This window comes from Panthera onca, chromosome B2, assembly GCF_046562875.1.
Source record: "Panthera onca isolate mPanOnc1 chromosome B2, mPanOnc1 haplotype 2, whole genome shotgun sequence".
Classification (NCBI taxonomy): domain Eukaryota; kingdom Metazoa; phylum Chordata; class Mammalia; order Carnivora; family Felidae; genus Panthera; species Panthera onca.
The window spans coordinates 123991458-124010779 of NC_138343.1; the positions used below are offsets into that span (position 1 = coordinate 123991458).

The window sequence follows — 19322 nt, forward strand, 5'->3', positions numbered from 1 at the left end:
GGAGCTTTCATGTCTCGAACTATGAAATGAACTTGATAATGCCCAGTGTCCCAGTTCTCATGAGGATTAAATGAGCTATAACCTAATGGAAAAGTTCCCAGCTTAAATGGATGGGCTTATCACTTCTCGGCTTGTTACATCTCCTCCTCTAGAGCAATGACCCAAGTGCTCCTTTGTTTCCTGTTTTAACAGTAGGGTTAAGCTTCTCATGGACCGAACACTGTATATTGGTTAGGTGGCATCAGACACATTACTTACCATCTCTGAATCTGTTAGCTCATTGATCCTGTGGAAATAATTACCTCTCCCAGTTTTGTAGTAAGTACTCAATTAAATGAGATTCTAAAATGCCTGGTGCAGAGTGGGCACTCAATGACTGGTGAGTACTCGTACTGGATGGGCATATCTTTGAAGGAGATCTTTCCTTCTGCCGTCTTCCCTTCCGCCACCTTTCTATGCAGTCACAACTTCCTCTGGCTTCTTTGCTAGTATCCTTCCCTCTCTCCGCTCGCTGGCTGGAGGGATTTTTCTGCGCTCAGTCTTTCTGCTGTGCATCTTATACTTTGCCTTGGAAGTTTCATCCACTTCTAAGACTTCAGCCACCACTTTAAGATGGATATCCTTTAATTGCTGAGCTCCAAACCAGTACATCCAATTTTCTGCTTATCAGCACTTGGATGCCCAAAGGAACCTGAAACTCAAAATATTGAAAAATATAGTTATTATCCTTGCCATTTCTATCCTCAAAACTGTTCTTCCAGTAAGTCCTCTCTATTCCTCTTCTGTGCTATTTCTAGGTTCTGTTTCTTCCTTTAAAAAACATTTTTAAATGTTTATTACTTATTGAGAGAGAGAGAGAGGAAGAGTCAGAGTGCAGGCAGGGGAGGGTTAGTGAGAGAGGGAGACACAGAATCCGAAGCAGGCTCCAGGCTCTGAGCTGTCAGCACAGAGCCCGACACAGGGCTCAAACTCACAAACTGCAAGATCATGACCTGAGCTGAAGTTGGATCCTTAACTGACTGTGCTGCCCAGGCTCCCCACTCTGTTTCTTCCTTTGCATTCCTGAATATAACTTAACTGTATTGTACTTCCAGTGCTGGGCCTTGTTAACAGAGTGTAGTTCCTTCCTCCAGGCTTTGCTACCTCCAGTAAAGAATGATGACAACAACAAAACTATAATAACAAGACAGTGGTGAAAGTAAGAAAAGGTACCATGACAACAATCATTTGTTGAGTGTACACGACATGCTAAGCACTGTCATACCACCCTACATCCTGGGAGAAGTGGGACCCTTCTCTGGGCTTATATAGTAGAGGCTCCATTCTTGTCCTCTCCAGAGTGGAGGGAACATTCCCACCCAGAGCCCACCCCAGCGCCTCAGTTCATGTTCTGGACACTTGAGACTTCAGAATTCCCTGCTTGGACTATGCTGAGCCTCCTTGCAGAAACTGCATGCAGACCTCTTTCCCGGTTGTATCTTTCAGAAAGCAGATGGTGCCCCAGATGTGTGCATCTCTAGGCACAAGGGCTGGATAAAGGGCAGCTATTTGCCTAGCTTGTAGTCTGAGATCTGTGCCATGAGACCCAATGGAGGGCAGGATAGAGGCAGGGGTGGGAAGAGAAGGCAGTCTGGCCAGGGACCTTCAGGAGTGCTGTAAATGTTAGGATGAGAAATCAGTAATTTTTCTAATGTAGCTTTTTATCTAATTATCATCATATCTCTCCAGGTAGGCAATATTAGGTCCATATGCAAAGTGAGAGTTGCAGAGGTTAAACAGTGTATAGATTATAATGGGCAGAGCATGAATTTGACGCAGATTAGTTGGACTCCAGAAGTTTTTTTTTCCATGATACTCTACTTTTTATCCATTCCCTACATTGTAGCCAGAGATTCGTTTTGTAGAAAATGTCTGTGGTCACATTATTCCCTGGATTAAAAAATCTTCCATTAGCTCCTCATTTGCAACTGACTGCAGGCCAGTTTCTCTGGCATAGCATGCAAAGACCCTTCAAAAACTGTCTTGGATCTACCTTGCCAAACTCATTTCTCATCAGTATTCCCACCATGCCTTCCCCGGTCATAACGAACCCGCTGTGTGCCTTGACACCCACAGCCTCAGCTGGGTATGTCTTTCCTGCTTCCTTCTCTGCTTTGCCAAGTCCTACACTATCCCTTCCATTTCAAAGTGAAATGAACATCACCTTGCCCATGAAGATACTTGAATTTTTCTAGACAGGATCTCTCCTATTCCTGTTATACGTTCATAGTTGATTGTTTCTACCTTAATACAAGTGTGTATTGCTTTATTACCTGTGGTTTTCTGCTCTCCCTTGTCTGTTACTTCCCTGAGGCCGTGGCTTCCATGTGGACAGGAACTGGGTGTCTTATCATTATATGCCTCTGTTTTCGTACAGAGTCTGGACATACATAGTAGGCTAGATAAGTATTTTTTTTTAAAAAGACCTTTTTATTACAAAAAATCTTATGCACGTTTCACAAGTGAATTATTAACAATCAAGGAATACAAATGTTAGTTCTGACGGTTGTGCGGATCTGCTAACGGACTGGTGTTAGGAGGCATTTTGACATGACAACTGGAAATTTCTAATTCGCAGAAAAATGTTACTTTACGTTTAGTCCTAGGATTTCATTGTCATGGCATTTCAGTGATGAGCATCTTTATAAACATGTATATACATATACATATATATAATTTGTGAGCTTTAATAGGCCAGTGAGTTCTGAATAGAGCATAAATCACAGTTTTGTCTCAATGTGATTAATTTAGTTGTGCTTTCTTAGGTTACTGTCTTTGGCTACGTAGACTTTTCTGGAAGGTATTTATGCCATAAAACTGCTATTTTTGAAGAGGTAGCTATCTATTTGCGTAAAATTATCAGCGCATAAAAAAAGATTATGTTGGTGTATTGTCCAGCTACTTTTTCTTCTTCCCTAAAATTTGAATATTTGAATTAGAAATCCTTTCTGTTTTGGTGGCTTATCACTTTTTGACTCTTCACGGCAGAGATTCTGGGCAGAATCTTACCTCTTAATCGCCAGTTGGAACACTTTCATCATAAGAAATCATTAAGTAACAAAACGCACGTGGTCTGTGTTCTAACGCAGGGCAGAGCAACTCCCATAGGCAGGTTTCATGCTGTTGGTGTATTTATGCTCTAAGCCCAAAAGGAAAACATGTCATAGGAAGAAGCAAAATGAGATTAAGCATACTGATTATAGATTATATGACTAAGGTAACTATATTTTAGGGTCCCAAGCAAGCCTATTTTCAGTCAAAAAGACTTCAGGGAGAAGAAAGAATTCAGGATGTGTTTGAAAGATGATAAGAGAATGTCTTAGAGGAAAGGAGAAGGGAAACTATTCCAGGAATATGACCCAGTTTTTGATAAAGAGGGAAGAGTGGTGACTTAACAGGGGAGAGGAAGTTGGCACAGAGGAAGCCCACGAAGTATTAGATGAAAGCTGTTACCAGAAATAAGGCCATTCAGAGGCCCAGACCAGAAGCTTTGAAGGAAAATTAGAGGGTGTTTTTGCTAGTGTAGTATAGGGCTATCTCTACTTTTTATTTCTAAAGGTAATATATTCTTGAAATTTTTTTAGTGTAGAAACATATAAATACTAAAACCAAGATCACCCATATTCCCAAAAGGCAGAGAGACATTCTGAACATGGTTTGAGGAATTTCTTTCCAGCCTCTCGTTCTCCTCCACCCATTCTGCAATTGTATGTAATTGTTTATTTAAGAGTGGGGTCCACGCTATGGTATATATTCTCTGTCCGTTCTCATTCTTTAATTTTTTGGCATAAGATTCCAAAGCATTTTCTTGTGTCAATGAAAACTTTTCAGAATACTTTTAATTGTTGTCTCTTACTCCATTCTATAGATGTGCCATGATTTATTTAACCTTATTTCTGTTATAAATAAAATGACGGTAAATAAAAATCTTCACATCCAAAGCTTTGCTACATGCGTAATGATTTCTTTAGAAAAGTTTTATGGAATAGAAGATCCTCCATGAAAGCATAGTTATGTTTTTAAGCTCTTGATAGCTCCTGACAAACTTTTGTTTATGGAAGTCTTAAAGAATAAACCTTTCCATGGCGCCACAAGAAGAGGTCATATGAGGAATTGCTAAGTGTGTTAATGGAGGTGAGGAGTGGTTTACAGTGTCTCACAGTGGAAAAATGTAAAAGTCAGTGTGTAAATGATTGCCATGGGAGGTAATACGAGGAAATGCAAGGTTGGATAGACAATGGACAGAAAGAAAGGAGGTTGGGCTTTTTGTTGGTTTTTCATGAAAAGTCCTTCACAGGTTTATTGTGTGTAAAATGCTTAACCCAGTCTTGGAACCGGGTTTGAGAGTGACAAATGATAACCATTAAGGTCACGTGCTATGGAGGAGCTTGGGTTCATGGGTCCAGTTACTCCGCCACCACTTTTCCAGGAGTGAATTTTCCTCTCATCCTCTTCTCCCTCATCGATAAATGCGGATACTATTTGTCCCTCCTCATTGGGTTGGCGTAAAACTTAAAGTCGATCATGTGCCTAAGCCCTTAGAGGCTTCGATAAATGGCGTCTCTATACTTGCATGGCTGCTCTCCCTCCCACGTATCAATTAAGGATCCTCTGGTTGAAAATGACAGAACCCTGGAGCCAAAGAAAACCGATATGTTGTGTCCAACACAGCAGGTTGTGTCCAGTGGAAGGAGAAGGCCACTTGCTTTGGTGTTTTTACTGGACTTACCTTTAGTTAACTAAAGGCTCAGCTAACTAACCTTAATAGCCCTGATGGTAACACTTCTCAGGCATTTTCCTTCTTTTGATGATCAGAAGGTGAACTGACACTTGCCTGTATCTTGGACAGGAATGATGGCTGCTTTTCCCTCTGTTCTGTACTCAGTACCAAGCACAGTGCCCTGAACGTAATAAATGCTCAATAGTTGTAAAAAGAAAAAAAAGAATTCCAGAGCAACCTCCCTTATGATTAATATGGACTTCATGTCTCCTTTCCTCTAGAAATTAAAAAAAAAAAAGGAAACTGTAGTGTTTTTGCACCTGATTACATAGAATGTATATTTTATTGATAATCCCAGATTGTAGGTGAAAATACCAAGCCATAATGCATCTTTATTTTTTTTTCAAAGATAAATAAGTTCTAGGATGTCATGCACAGCATGGTGACTATAGTTTTAGCAACACTGTTGTATATTTTGAATGTTGCTAAGAAAGGCCTCGTCAAAGTTCTCATCACAAGAAAAAAATCGTGACTGTGTGGTGAAGGATGTGAACTAAACTTACTGCGACAATCATTTTGCAGTATATGCATATATCATTATGTTGCACACCTAGAACTGAATAAGTTCTCAGTAAAAGTGGGCAAATATTTTCAAAATGAATAAAACTGTATTTTCTTTTATGAATTGTTTTCTTGACCTGTAGTGTTCTGTATTTTGAAAATATTGTCAGAATGTTAGTAGAAGAGTTTGAAATGGAAAAGGTAAGTGGGTTTACCGTTGTCCTATCACAATAATGTAACAAAATAGTTTTTGTGTTTATGTTGCTTTCTCTTCTTTTGCAACTTGTTTTCTTCGGAATTGCCTTCTTTTATTAAAAAAAAAAAAAAAAAGAAATGTCAGGAAAACAAGCTTGTCTCATAGATGTTAGAAAAATAAGATTTTCAAGGTAAATTCTAGAGTTTGAACAAATTTAATCCACTTCCGTACATATACCCAGCTACTATATAAGAGCCATTAGACGTATCAGACAGCAAAGGTAGAATATAGATCATATTTACAAGCTTTCAGATGATTGATCAGCCTACTTCATTGCCTATAGTTGTCCTTCATTACAAAAAGAAGTCGATTAGCATAGTGTGGCTGTCTTGTACATGGAGGCTTTGTTTATAGACCAGAACAGCTGGTATAATTGCTATAAAGAATGCATGGCCCGTCAATGTAAGTACCAGTAAGAAATGGAAGAAAATTAGTTCTATATTTAATATTTTGCCGCCATACAAACAAAGTAACTCACCTTGTGAGCTGAACAGAAGGAAACACAGTGATGGTTATCTTTGTAAGGAGCCAATGGCTTTATGGCTTTAAAAAATATTCTGTTCAGATTATACAAGTATATTCTAAAATTATCATATAAAAATTGATACAGGGGTGCCTGGGTGGCTCAGTCAGTTGAGCGTCCGACTTCGGCTCAGGTCATGATCTCACGGTTCATCAGTTCAAGCCCCATGTCAGGCTCTGTGCTGGCAGCTCAGAGCCTGGAGCCTGCTTCGGATTCTGTGTCTCCCTGTCTCTCTGCTCCTCTCCCACTCACGCTCTGTCTCTCTCTCCTTCAAAACATAAACATTAAAAAAATTCTCTTAATAAAAACAATTGATACAAATAGAAAGTTTAAAACAACAGAAGATTCCCCCATGCTACATCTGAAAACACCCATCGTCAACATTTAGCCCAGGTCTCCTGAGAGTGCCCTAGTTGATTTTCACTGCTATATACATAACCCTTTCTACTGCTTGAATGTTTTTATGTACATGTAAGCCTTTTACAATAAAACGATAGATAGTGAAAGCATATATTTTGAGAGAAAATATGAGCATAACCATATTCTATTATTTGGGATTTAAAAAAATAGATAGAATCATATAAAATTGTTGATATTCAAACCTTTCCAATCTACAAAAATGGCCATTTCGTATGCTCAACTTAATTGCAGTAGGCTTGCTAAGGGGTCTTGAAAGCCCATAGGAGAGAAGGAATTTTATGTTGTTGATAGTTGCATTCATAACACCTAAAAAAAGTTCCTGGAGGGTGAATCTAATCTTTGTTATGAAATAGAAAAGGATTGATACTGATAAAAATAATTTTATTAAATTAGACATGAAAACAAATAAAATGGAAACTTTTTTTTTTAAGTTTATTTATTTTGAGAGAGAGAGAGGAGAGAACACGGGAGAGAGGGACAGAGGGAGAGAGAAAGAGAATCCCAAGCAGATTGGGTGCAGAGCCTGATGCAGACCTCAAACTCGTGAACCTTGAGATCATGACCTGAGCTGAACACGAGAGTCAGACGCTTAACCGACTAAGCCATCCAGGCACCCCAAAAAGGTAAACTCTTTTAAAGGCACTGCAGAGAAAATTTATTAAGGAATGAATTCAATTGCAGTTGATTCAGTGGAATTGATTCTGGCAAAACGTAGTCAATGCAAATTCATCAGTGCCCACACAAACTGTTTAAAGCCTCAGTATTCATAAACACAGTCATGTCCCCAAGTGTCACACAAGTGGGGAGGGGGAGCAGTGAGAAACCTCCTTCACTGGTACTCAAATTAGGAAAGTTTGTGGCTACGAGGAGAAGCGGATGGCTGGAGGCTGAACTCAGCAACTGGTTTGAAAGCCACATTTCCCCCTTCATCCAAACTGCGGATACCTTCTCATAACGACATACCGGCTGTCAAACACAATGTGTTGTTTCATCAACAATCGCTCAAAATAAGATAATTTATATTACTTGTCTGATGCCTGTCCCCAGTCTTTTAACCTGGGCGACCTTTGAATGCTATTTACAAAATGATGTGTCTGTCATATTCCGCCGTCAGTGGGGAGCTGTCTGCTGGTAAAAGCTTCGCAGACGCCTAGGCTATGGGTTTTGAAGCCACATGGTACAAGCTTAAGTCACAACTGTTTCATTTACCAACCTGTGAGCTTGGGCAGGTAATCTGTCTCTTAGTCTTGTTGACAATGAAATCTCTACTTTGAAAAGTTGTAAGGAAAATATAAATGTGAATATGTGACCACGGGACTTTGCCCATGCAAGCCTCTGATTCTCAGCCAGAGCCATGGTTATTATGTGAAGCAATGCAGACAGTTGCTGAATTCATGGCTTAGATCCTAGAATCCTAGAATTGGAGCGTGTCAGCAGACTTTAGAAATCCGAAGTATCTTTGTGCGCTTCCCCCTGTGGTTCATCAAAAAGAAACCAGCCCCACCTTCAGGAATTTGGTTTTACTTGAAGCCCCTACTGACGTTAGTATAGAAAGCTGATTTTTGGTAAATCGCAACTTCCCCTTATTCACCTATTTTAATTTCCCTTTGTTCATTGTCATCTTCCAACCCAGTGAGGCTGGTCTGTGACCCATGACAACACAGTAAAGGAAATAGGTTTAGTCTCCTTGACATACCAGGCAGTGTCCCGGGATGACGTCTTCCTCATGCATATGCAACACAACTAATTCTTCTTTAAGAAATAATCGCATGTCAGGACATGAAACCTGGGGCCACTGCCTTTATTTAATTAGGCAAGAGGGACCTTGCACATGCCTGTGCATAAAAAATAATCACTTGATGTAACTGAATATTGATTTTTGGTATGCCCTTTTCCTAATGAGGCAGCATCTAGAAAGATCAAAAGATGATTTATTCCAATACAGTATGTGCAAAGGGGACTGTGTGCCGCCTCGCATCTCCATTATGAATTTCATCCTGAGACCTAATTAACAGGCCTGTATTTTCTTTTATTAAAATCACACACATACACACACACACAAAACCAGGGCATCAGGATCTTGATGGTATCACAGGGCAAACAAGGAAATCATTTGTGCCCCATGAGCTTCGTTTCCCATGTGTTCATTTCCTGTTGAAGTCAGGAACTGAGGCTTGTGATGCTAATTTGGGACTCTGCTGGGTCTGAGGGGAGGAGACACCTTGAATGCTAAAGACAGTCATTCCCCTTACCTCCCGTCTTCTGTGCCTCCCCCCCCCCCCCCCCCAAAGAACCTACTTCTCTGCCCCAGGCTCAGCATAACATCACTTCAAAGCCTATCCTTGTGGAACTCTAAGCCCAGTCAGGGAACATGACTCTCTTTGACACACCAAAATATCCGCCATGTTGGGCAGGGTCCTTTCCCTTGAGGTCAGGGGGCCTTCAACGTGGATCCATGTGAAATTGGGGTTTGGGGGACTCATGAGTCCTCTGAAATGATTTCTGCATTTCTCTAGGAAGAGGGTCCTGTGCCAGATATTTTATGCTTGTGATCCCAAAAAGGTTAGGAAATAAATCTAACTCTGCTCAGATCTTTTGAGACCAAAGGGTGTTGGAAAGAACTTGGCTTGAGAGTCAGATGGATTTACATTTGGATTGTCTCTAATAGATTTTAGCTGTGTAGCCTTGGGCAGGCTGTAGAACCTCTCTGAATGTCCATTTTCTTAAATGTAAACTGGGGTAAAAACACCTATTTTAAGGTGGAAGTGACAGGTACACTAAACAGAAATAAGTGCTAATTTTATTTTTTCCTCATTTCATTCCTTGAATGAAATGAAAGCAGGTACCTGTTCTGTTGTGTTTCTGGCCAGATTTTTCCGAGCACCCGTGATGGTGCCTTGCATACATAAGGCACTCAAATGTTGGTTGAATAGATGCTTGGATGGATGCAGTGCCTTGGCTCAGTACCTAGATGAAATCTATCTGCTTTCTCAAAACACTTATTTTCCAAGAGACATCTTGGTAGTCTAAGATCTCTCTCTAGAAGAGAGCTTGGTTTTGCCAAAACCCTCCCAGGACAATTAGCTCCACGTCCTGTGCAAAATCTTTCTGCATACTGTGAAAAGATTAGATCTTATTATCCTGTGCTGCAAATCACGATCTGTGCTGGGCCTTTGTCTATATCAGGATGGGGCAAACTATAGCCTATGGGCCAAATCTGGCCTATTGCCTGTTTCTACAAATAAAGTTTTATTGGGACATATCCCTGTTTATTGATTTGTGTATTATCTACGACTGCTTTTGTGCTGTGGTACAGCTGAGTACTTAGGACAGAGACACTATGGACAGGAAAGCCTAAAATATTTATTATCTACAGAAGAAATTTGCCAGCCCCTGATATGTATTATTTGTACTCCTTACTGCAGCCCTGCTGGGTTGGTCTTCAGTTGCCCTTCTTATGTAATGGGAAGCTAATATCCAACAAAGTTAAGTATCTTGATTGGGATTCTACAGCTTATAGTTAGGGTTTGAATCTGGCTCTGTGTGATTCCATAGCCCACGTTCTTTCCACCAAATTCTGATACCTTTCAAGTCAACCAAAGCCTAGCGGAACCACCTATATCTTTCAGTCCTGTCTGGTGACCAAGAAGACTAGCACAGGGAGCAAGCCAATCAGTGATGTCCTCTAGAATCGGGGTACAACCTGGTGGCCCTCACATTTGTCCGTAACCTGGCTGAGGTCTGAAGATAAATCGTGTGAATGTATAACTAGATGAGAAGGTAGAATGTGGATTTCACGGACTATTTCTGAAGGTGGCAAAGCAATAGGAGTCTGCAGTGTTTTGTTTCTTGTTGTTGTTGTTGTTGTTTTAGTATAACTTATTGTCAAGTTGGCTAACATACAGTGTATACAATGTGCTCTTGGTCTGGGGGGTAGATTCCCATGATTCATCAATTACCTACAACAGAGTCTGCAACTCTGTTGCATACTCAGAGTATGCAAACATAATGCTGCTTCCCAAGGTCAGAAGGTTCGGCATTTCCAGGTGTGCCCTATTTGCTGAATGTGGTCTCCACTCTTGTTTGCTGCCCTTAGTGAGTACTGTGTGATACTTACGGATTTTCAGCACACGGCCACTCGACAGAGACTTGCCCTTCCCCAAGCTGCGAGGCTGTAAGAGTTACGGGCCTTCATGCTTGCTCATTGGTCCTGCGCCTTCACTGGCAGATCTCACTCTGAATGTGAAGGTTCTTTCACGGTGAATGAATCCTGATGGAAATTTGATTGTTTCAAGGGTTTATAGGTGAAATTCTGTGGTTATTCTGGCTCATACTCCATCTGCCTCTCATTCCTACTTCTCAACTTTCACCCTTCCGGTTAATTTTTCCAGCTTCTAAACTGGTTATGATTAAACAAAAGAAAAAAACGAATTTGGAAAAATCAACTACTCCTGCTTTAACGGAGGGTACAGACGCGTGTGTCTTGTAATGGTAGTGAAGCTGGTAATAACAGTACGGTGACAAAATTCCAGCCACCCCGCTGGAAGTAACACAGTTGGGTAACTTACCCATCTGTCACAGGATGTGTCTAATGAAAAATGGTTGTAGAGTTCATCGATTGTCACGTAAAAGAGGCTATTGCAGCATTGGGTTGGTGAGGGGAGAGGGGAGAAGGATTGGGAAGGTGGATGTTCTTTGTGGCGGAGTCTGTCTTTGTTCTGCTGATGGAAGGTTCCATAGAAAAGCAGTAGAGCTGCCGGACAGATAGGAAGGAATCAAAGCTATAATTAACTTCGTGTTTCATTGGGTTCTACAACAGTGGCCCTTATTTCTCCAAAGATGAACTCTTATAGTCTTACCCTATAGCTTTTATACTCCCTAAAGTCAATCAATCTTTCGGTTTATGCTGAATAGATAAAAATGATATTGCTGCAGTTAAAGTGGGGGTGGAGGAACCTGGTAAAATTAAGGAACATTTCATTGGTTATGCCAGTAGAGCTCCATGGGGAAATAACAGGTTGATTAAAATTCTTGGGCAGTTGTTTAATTATTTAGAGTGAATGTTCTAACAGAAAGATTTTTTTTTTTTTTGGTAGCCCTTTTGGTTTATTCCTAACGTATTTTAGTCCCCATTTATTTGTTTTTAAGCTTTAAAATATCCAGGGCACTTGGGTGGCTCAGTCGGTTAAGTGTCTGACTCTGGATTTTGGCTCAGGTCATGAGTTCAAACCCCACATCAGGCTCTGTGCTGACCTGCTTGAGATTCTCTGTCTCTCTCTCTCTCTCTCTCTCTCTCTCTCTCTCTCTCTCTCTCTCTGCCTCTCCCCTGCTTGCTCTCTAACTCTGTCTCAAAATAAATAAATAAATATTTTAAAAATACCCCAAGTACCTCTCCACATAGGTCTTTTTCACCTCTCCCATGGCACTAGGTACTTCTCATTGGTCACAGCTGTTGCTATTTTGTTGATCATTCTGTCTTGGAAACATGTTTATTAGGAACCCATCACAGAATTCCGATCTGCCTGATGGAGGCTAGAAAGCAAATTTACAAATTGTAAATGATTGTGCAACATTTTGAATGGGAGAGAAACTGACAAAATAGACTTTCAGTTTCTACTGATGAGGCACAGTAGTGGTGGTGATGCATTCTCTTTGTAGGTAAGAGAGAGGCATGAGCAAGGCATAGAAATCTATTCTAATGGTGCTTTCTAGACTTGTTCACCCCAGATGTACCGGGTATAAGCAAGTATATTTAGGAAAGAGCAAGGCATGTTCATGGACTGGTAAGAATCCCACCATGTAATAATTTGTGCGTCAAAACAATTGTTTGAGAGTCCTTGTGTTGGCTCTTCCTGTAGCCAAGGCAAGTGCTGATATGCTATCATTTCTGTTCATATTTCTTTAGCTGTGGCTTTTTTAGGTCCCTGTGCATTTTTATCGTTGGTTATAGTTTTTATGTATGTGTGTCACAGCATCTGGGAGTGGGTGTACATAAGGCTTCAATCATTTGACTGCCAGCTTTGCTGAGCTCATGTGTTTTGTTGTCCTTATTTATGTGTTTGCCAGGGAGAAATGCTTGCTACCTCTCCAGTTGGCTTTGGAATCCAAGAATGTGAAACTGGCCCAACATGCCTTGGCAGGAATACAGGTAAGGCTCTCACTGGGTGCAGTCAGGTGACAGAAATTGACAGGCTACTTTGGCGTTGAAAGAACAAATACTTAACATGTTGAATACTAGCCGTCAAAGACCCAGACCACAATTTGATTGAACTAGGTAATAACCACAGAGGACAGAGGATTTTCTTACATTTACCAGCGTTTCTCTGTGGATCGCATTATCTTATTGAGCCTTTGTCATCTGATACTGATTCCTGGGGACCCAGCTAGGCTCGCATAGAAATGAAATGTTTTGGAGGATGGCCAGCTTTAGGAGAGCCCAGGATCTCTTGATGCCCCGAGAAACATCTCAAGTTCTATACCAAGTAAAATCTTATATAAATTCAACATCTGTGGTTCTGTGTAAGGAGAATTAATAGTAAACTGGAAAGATTTTATCTTTTTTCCATTTTACAGTTAGGTTAGTGAATGAACTCATGTGTTTTGTTTCCAGAGCAAACTTGGAGGGCCGAAAAGAAATTTGGTCTAATCAGAAAAGCCAGGGGTGCCTGGGTGGCTCAGTCCATTGAGAGTCTGACTCTTGATTCAGCTCAGGTCATGATGCCTGGGTCATGGGATCAAACCCCACACTGGGCTCCATGCTAGATGTGGAGCCTGCTTAGGATTCTCTCTCTCTTTTCCTGTGCCCCTCTCCCCTGCTCACATGCTCTCTCTCTCTCTCTCTCTAAAATGAAAAAAAAAAAAAAGAAGAAAAGAAGACAATAAAAGTCAGATTGCTTGAACACTTTCCTTCTCTGAGCATTTGCTCCTGTATATTTTACACCATATGTAATAGGTCTAATTCGAACAGTGCAAAGGTCATGGCTATATAAATGCATTGACTTTGAAGCAGTTTGGTTTCTAAGTGACAAAGCACTGTGTAGTTCAAGCCTATGGGGTTTATGCAATGTGGCCATGGATGGGTAGCATTTGTCAGATGTCTTTTCACATTAGTATGTATTATTTCATCCTTTAAGTCCAGAGAAGTCCCTAATGCCTCTTAAGAGTTAATACCTCTGATGGGGCGCCTGGGTGGTTCAGTTGGTTAAGTGTCCGACTCTTGATTTAGGTTCAGATCATGATCTCACGGCTCGTGAGTTGAAGCCCAGCGTCTGGCGCTGGGCTGAGAGCACAGAGCCTGCTTGGCATTCTCTCTCCCCGTCTCTCTGTCTCTTCCTCTGTCAAATAAATAAGTAAACATTAAAAAAAAAAAAGAGTCAATACATATGAATGAGAAAACTAAGACTCTTCTTTTTCCAGTGGATTGGAATTAGATAATGTACATGTTAATATTAGATGTTTTTTTTGAGAGAGAAAGAGAGCATGCATGTACGTGGAGAGGGGCAGAGGGAGGGAGGAAGGAAGGGAGGGAGGGAGGGAGGGAGGGAGAGAGAGAGAGAGAGAGAGAGAGAGAGAGAGAGAGAGAATATCCCAAGCAGGATCCATGCTCAGTGAGGATCCCACCTCAGGGCTCAATCCCATGACCTCGGGATCATGACCTGAACTGAAATCAAGAGTTGCCCACTCAATTGACCGAGCCACCCAGGCGCCCCAGTATTCGACATTGTTAAACACCGTCAATGTTATTAAATACTCCTTGTTTTCTCCTTGGGCCAGCCATGAATATGAATGGGAGTTTGTGTTAACTTGTGTGTTTCCTTTTCTCTAATATTGTATGGATTTCCCATGTAGTTATTTCTTAACCCCCAGACACTCTAAGCTTACAGAACCACGTTCTTAAGGTCTTGCTTTATCTGTTAATTCTAATGAGTGGGCACTGGGTATTCTTACCACCGTCTGTCACCTACTGTCAAGTGTAGGCACTTTTGTAGGCCTTTGCAGTCTTTATCACTTGAAGTAAAAACAGGTTTGAATGTAAACTTTAACTCTGGGGTACCTGGCATGCACTGTGTGGTCGTGAAAAAACCTCTTTGGAAAGGATATGGCCAGAAGGTCAGGCAGTCCTAAGAAGGTTCGAAATACTTGTGTTCTGGATCTGCAGTGACATTCTGCTACAAGAGGGAGTCCTTACCCAAGGTGAATCGGAATTCCAAAAGTTCTTCGCTGCGGCTCTATCCTGAACGGGACAAGGACAAATTTAAAAGGGATAAATACAGAATCTTTCACCAGGGTCTCAAAAATGGACTGCCTCAGGACAGAATGGGAAGAATAGCTTAATTGGAGCCCTGGTGAATGAGAATTAAGGATTTCAGGGCAAGTCAGCATAGAATGTACCGTGACTTGCAGCTAAGCTCATTTGATCCGAGACTATAATTAAAATTATACATTGCCGTTTTTCAGTTTTTGGTTTTAGGCAATAAACCCATTTAGTCATCTCACATAACAAGAATTCTGCTGGTGGTCAGTTCTAGGTCTGATTCAACAGCTCAGTGGTGCCACCGAAGACCCCATTTCTTTTTGCCTTTCCCTTCTGCCACCTTAAACATTTTTAAGACTTTTTTTTCCTTTTTTTAAGAGCAATGTCAGATTTACAGTGACATTGATAAGAAGTGCAGAGCTTTCCCATATACTCCCTACCCTACCCATTCATAACCTCCTCCATGAACAGCATCACTCACCAGAATGGTACATTTTTTTTAAGTTTATTTATTTATTTTGAGAGAGAGAGAAAAAGCACAAGTTGGGGGGGGGGGGCGGGCAGAGAGAGAGAGAGAATCCCGAGGAGGCTCCACATTCAGTGCGGAGCCCAACATGGGGCTCCATCCCATGACCATGTAATCATGACTTGAGCCGATATCAAGAGTCAGATGCTTAACAGACTGAGCCACCCAGGTGCCCCAAATGGTACACTTTGGCCAACGATCCACTTAACAGTGACACACAATCACCCAAAGTTCACAGTTGACCTTAGGGGGCACTCTTGGTTGCATTATTCTTTAACGTCGGACCACCCTTAATGTGTGACATTCACTCTGGAGGCCGCATTTCAAGCAGGAGAGTATTTATGAAACCATATCACACCACGAACATTTAAAGATGCCTCAGGAGGTCTCGTATAGAGAAGAAAAGACTGAAGTGGACTTCATAGCTGACTTCAGATATTTTAGCTTAGTCCTCGTGGCTCCAGAGAAAGTTGAAGGATTTAGAAGTTGTAGGGAGGCGGGTTGTGGTACAACCGAAGATAGAATTTTATAGAAAATAAGAGTTGTCCCCAAATACAAAAGAGCTGTGAGGTGTAACGTTTCCTGAGAGACCTCGTGAAAGCGAATGTCCTCTCGTTCGGTTTTTGTGGGATTCGTTTTCTGCTGAAAATGCATGACGATGTGTGAATTCGTGAGCGCTTCTTTGGTAAAGTAAAAAGGTAAACTTTTTTCTGAAAAGTGAACTTGTCGACCACAAGACCTTCTCCTTTCCTGTGACAAAGCCACATTCAGAAAGGGTGTGCATGAATGTGACCTTTGTAAGGCGCAGATCCCCCACCCCCACCCCCCACCCCCCACCCCCGGGCACATTCATCCTCCGCCCCCACCAACCACGTGACCTGAATGGTTGCCGTGTTATTTAGAATGACTTACCTAATAGCAGCAAAAGGTCTTTGCCCAAACTGTTGACCAAGGGTTCGATGCGTTTCTCTTTTTCACTGGCACATGGCATGAGTTCTGCCCTACCGGCCTCCACCTACGTGGCTCCCAAGTACAATTACCCTCAGTACATACTAAGATACAACAGAATGAGGCAGCAGGGGGGGAAGCCTATCTGTGATCACTGCCTTGTGCCTCTTTACAGAAGCTTCTGTCAGAAGAGAGGTTTGTATCCATGGAAACAGATTCTGATGAGAAGCAGCTGCTCAATCAGATCCTGAATGCCGTGAAAGTGACGCCTTCCCTCCATGAAGACCTGCAGGTGGAAGTGATGAAGGTTGGTTTGACGTCATTAGAACAGGAACGAGCTAACCCCTCTGGCCCCCCCCCCCCCCCCCCCCCCCCCCGCCCTCATTGTTACCTTGAAAATGTCTCTGCGCTGTGGTCATGCTGGCACCCCCTTCATCTGGAATGCATGGTTCTCCTTGCTTATGGTCCCCCAGAATTACCTGGATTGCTGAACAGAAATGACAACTGAGTAAAAAGGTAACTTTTCAGTGACACATATGATTTTGGGCCTGATCCTGCGTGTCTAATGTTGGTAGGTGATGTGTTTATCACTTTTTGCGAGAATGTACATGAGTTGGTCCAGCTTAGGTTAGACCTGATCATTCCGGATATTCGGCCGCCTGTTTATGTTAAAACACAGCGAGGACCTAATGATGTTTTCCCACATACTAAGGCTTTGGAATAGACACTTTAGGGACAGGAACACCATCCTTAGGAACCATATCACGATCACATCTTTCTTTTCCATCCTCAAATTACATGAACCGTATCTTCACTTACCATTTTGGGGGATGGTATCTCTCCTTCCCCTCGCCCTTTTCCCTCCCTTGAGAATCACCATGATTTGGAACCCTTAATGCTGACTCTGGAACGTGTCATTTCCTGTGAATGAACGGTGAGTTGGGCAGAAGAGGATGGAAGTCTGTGTCCAGAACAGCACCTTGGTCAGAAAATCACAGCTGAAACCCCTGGGCTGGCTTTTAATAATGCCATCTGTTCATTTCCTCCCTAGAGGAATAAGCATAGAGAAATATTTAAGAACAGTTGGGTGTTGTATAATGGTCGATTTCTTCCCGAAAATGCACTGAAGGATTTTTGTCTTAGATAAGAGATTTCACTCTTCTGGGTGTGAGTTTCTCCATTCAGAAAAGAAAAGATGACTTCAGTGATGACATTTTGTTAATGCCTTGGGCCTCACCATAGCCCGTAGTCCATGGGTGATTTAGTGGAGTGACAAAGAGCTGAGACTCTGAAGCTAGCCTGTCTGGGTTTGAATACTTACACTTATTCACTTTCTATTGGGACGTCCTCAGGCAGATTCCTTCATCACTCTGTGCCTTCGTCTCCTCATATATAAAATGGAGGATATAATAGCATCTACCCAGTAGGATTGTTGCAAGAATTAAATAAGTGATATTTGTAAAGGACTTAGCACAGTATCTGGCATAAAGCAGGTGCTTTAGAAGTGTTACATATTCCCACTACTTCCTGCCTGCTGCGGCTGAGTCATAATCTCAGTGGGTGCATCTAGGAATATTCTTTTTTTTTTTTAAAGTTTATTTATTTTGAGAGAGAACATGTGTGTGCAAGCAGGGGAGGGGCAGAGAAAGGGAGAGAGAGGATCCCAAGCAGGCTCTGCACTATCAGAGCACAGCCCAACACAGGGCTTGAACTCACGAACCGCGAGATCGTGACCTGAGCCGAAATCAAGAGTCGGACGCTCACCCCGCTGAGCCACCCAGGAGCTCTAATCTAGAAATATCCTTAAACACCGAAACGTTGAAAATCTCTGAGCTAACTGATCCTTAAGATCTTAATCGTCTTTAACTCTCTTTGATTCTGTAAAATGTACAGTTTTGCCTTGTCCTCTGACACACGTTCGGCAGCTCTGGAGTCATAGGAACTGAAAAGTAACCACTTCTAGGCTTATTTTACTTTTCCACTTCTTCCGTGCTGCCACTGAGAGGCCAGGCCAGCTGCCGTGTTAATTAATCACTTTTGTGGTGTCCAAGTCCAGTCTGTTGAGTCGTCCTATTCTTAGTCTCCATATACTGGAGGGTGAACTGTGGTATCATGCTGAGAGACATATCTCACACATTTCCCATTATTCTGGATATTCTCCCAGGAATATACCTTTTTATGGAATCCACAAATTTGTCTTAAAAATTAAAGGTACGTATTCTTCTTAAAGCCTTGGAGAAGCAGAATGTCTAATGGTTGTGTTAACAGTAACACCTGTTTTGAAAACTTACGCTCGCTCCCTACCTGCAGCCCAGCAGTGCCTTCTGCTAGCCTTGCTGGGGACAGGAGTTGACACATGTTAACTCTCCTGGAAATGCTGGAAAATCTATCTTAATCGACTTTCTAATGACACCATAATAGGCCGTTGGTACTCGTTGTTAATGTCTGGGAAGAAATAAGGCATTGTCAGAAGAAATAAGGCCATAATCAGACCTGCCGTTCTTTATAATTAGATTTCCAAAATGCTTAAAAATATAAGGGCCTTTGCTCGATGCTGTTATTTTTAACCATTTAAACATTGGAATTTGGGGGAAAAAAATTTCAGCTCACAACAAACCTAGCTTTAAGCTAATTTTCTTCTCTTTTCTTTTCTATGTTTATTTTTGAGAGAGACAGAGTATGAACAGGGAGGGGCAGAGAGAGAGGGAGACACAGAATCCGAAGCAGGCTCCAGGCTCTGAGCTGTCAGCACAGAACGTGACGCGGGGCATGAACCCATGAATCGTGAGATCATGACCTGAGCCGAAGTCAGACGCTTAACCCACTGAGCCACCCCAGCTGCCCCTAAGCTAATTTTCTTATAGTATACTTTTATTTTAGATAAACATTTTGAGCCAAGCAGCTAAAACATAAACGATGAGGTAACCATGCTTTAGAGTGATATTATTATTATTCATACCAAATGGAACTTTAGAGATAGCGGTCTGACTGCTTTGGCCCACAAGGGAGGGCTCCATGGTCATTTACTTCTGACATTTAGATTATTTGTGTATGAAGACCTATCCAAATTATAGC

At 41.7% G+C, this 19322-nt stretch overlaps 1 protein-coding gene across 3 annotated transcripts in view; it reads left to right on the forward strand.

The window, feature by feature from the left end:
• Positions 1-19322, forward strand: part of ARFGEF3 (ARFGEF family member 3) — a 185259-nt gene that overhangs the window by 32233 nt on the left and 133704 nt on the right. For all 3 annotated transcript variants that reach the window (XM_060616769.3, XM_060616770.3, XM_060616771.3), the window contains 2 exons: positions 12586-12667; positions 16423-16554. In XM_060616769.3, the coding sequence (XP_060472752.2) occupies positions 12586-12667; positions 16423-16554 (214 nt within the window). The remainder of the gene's footprint in view (positions 1-12585; positions 12668-16422; positions 16555-19322) is intronic.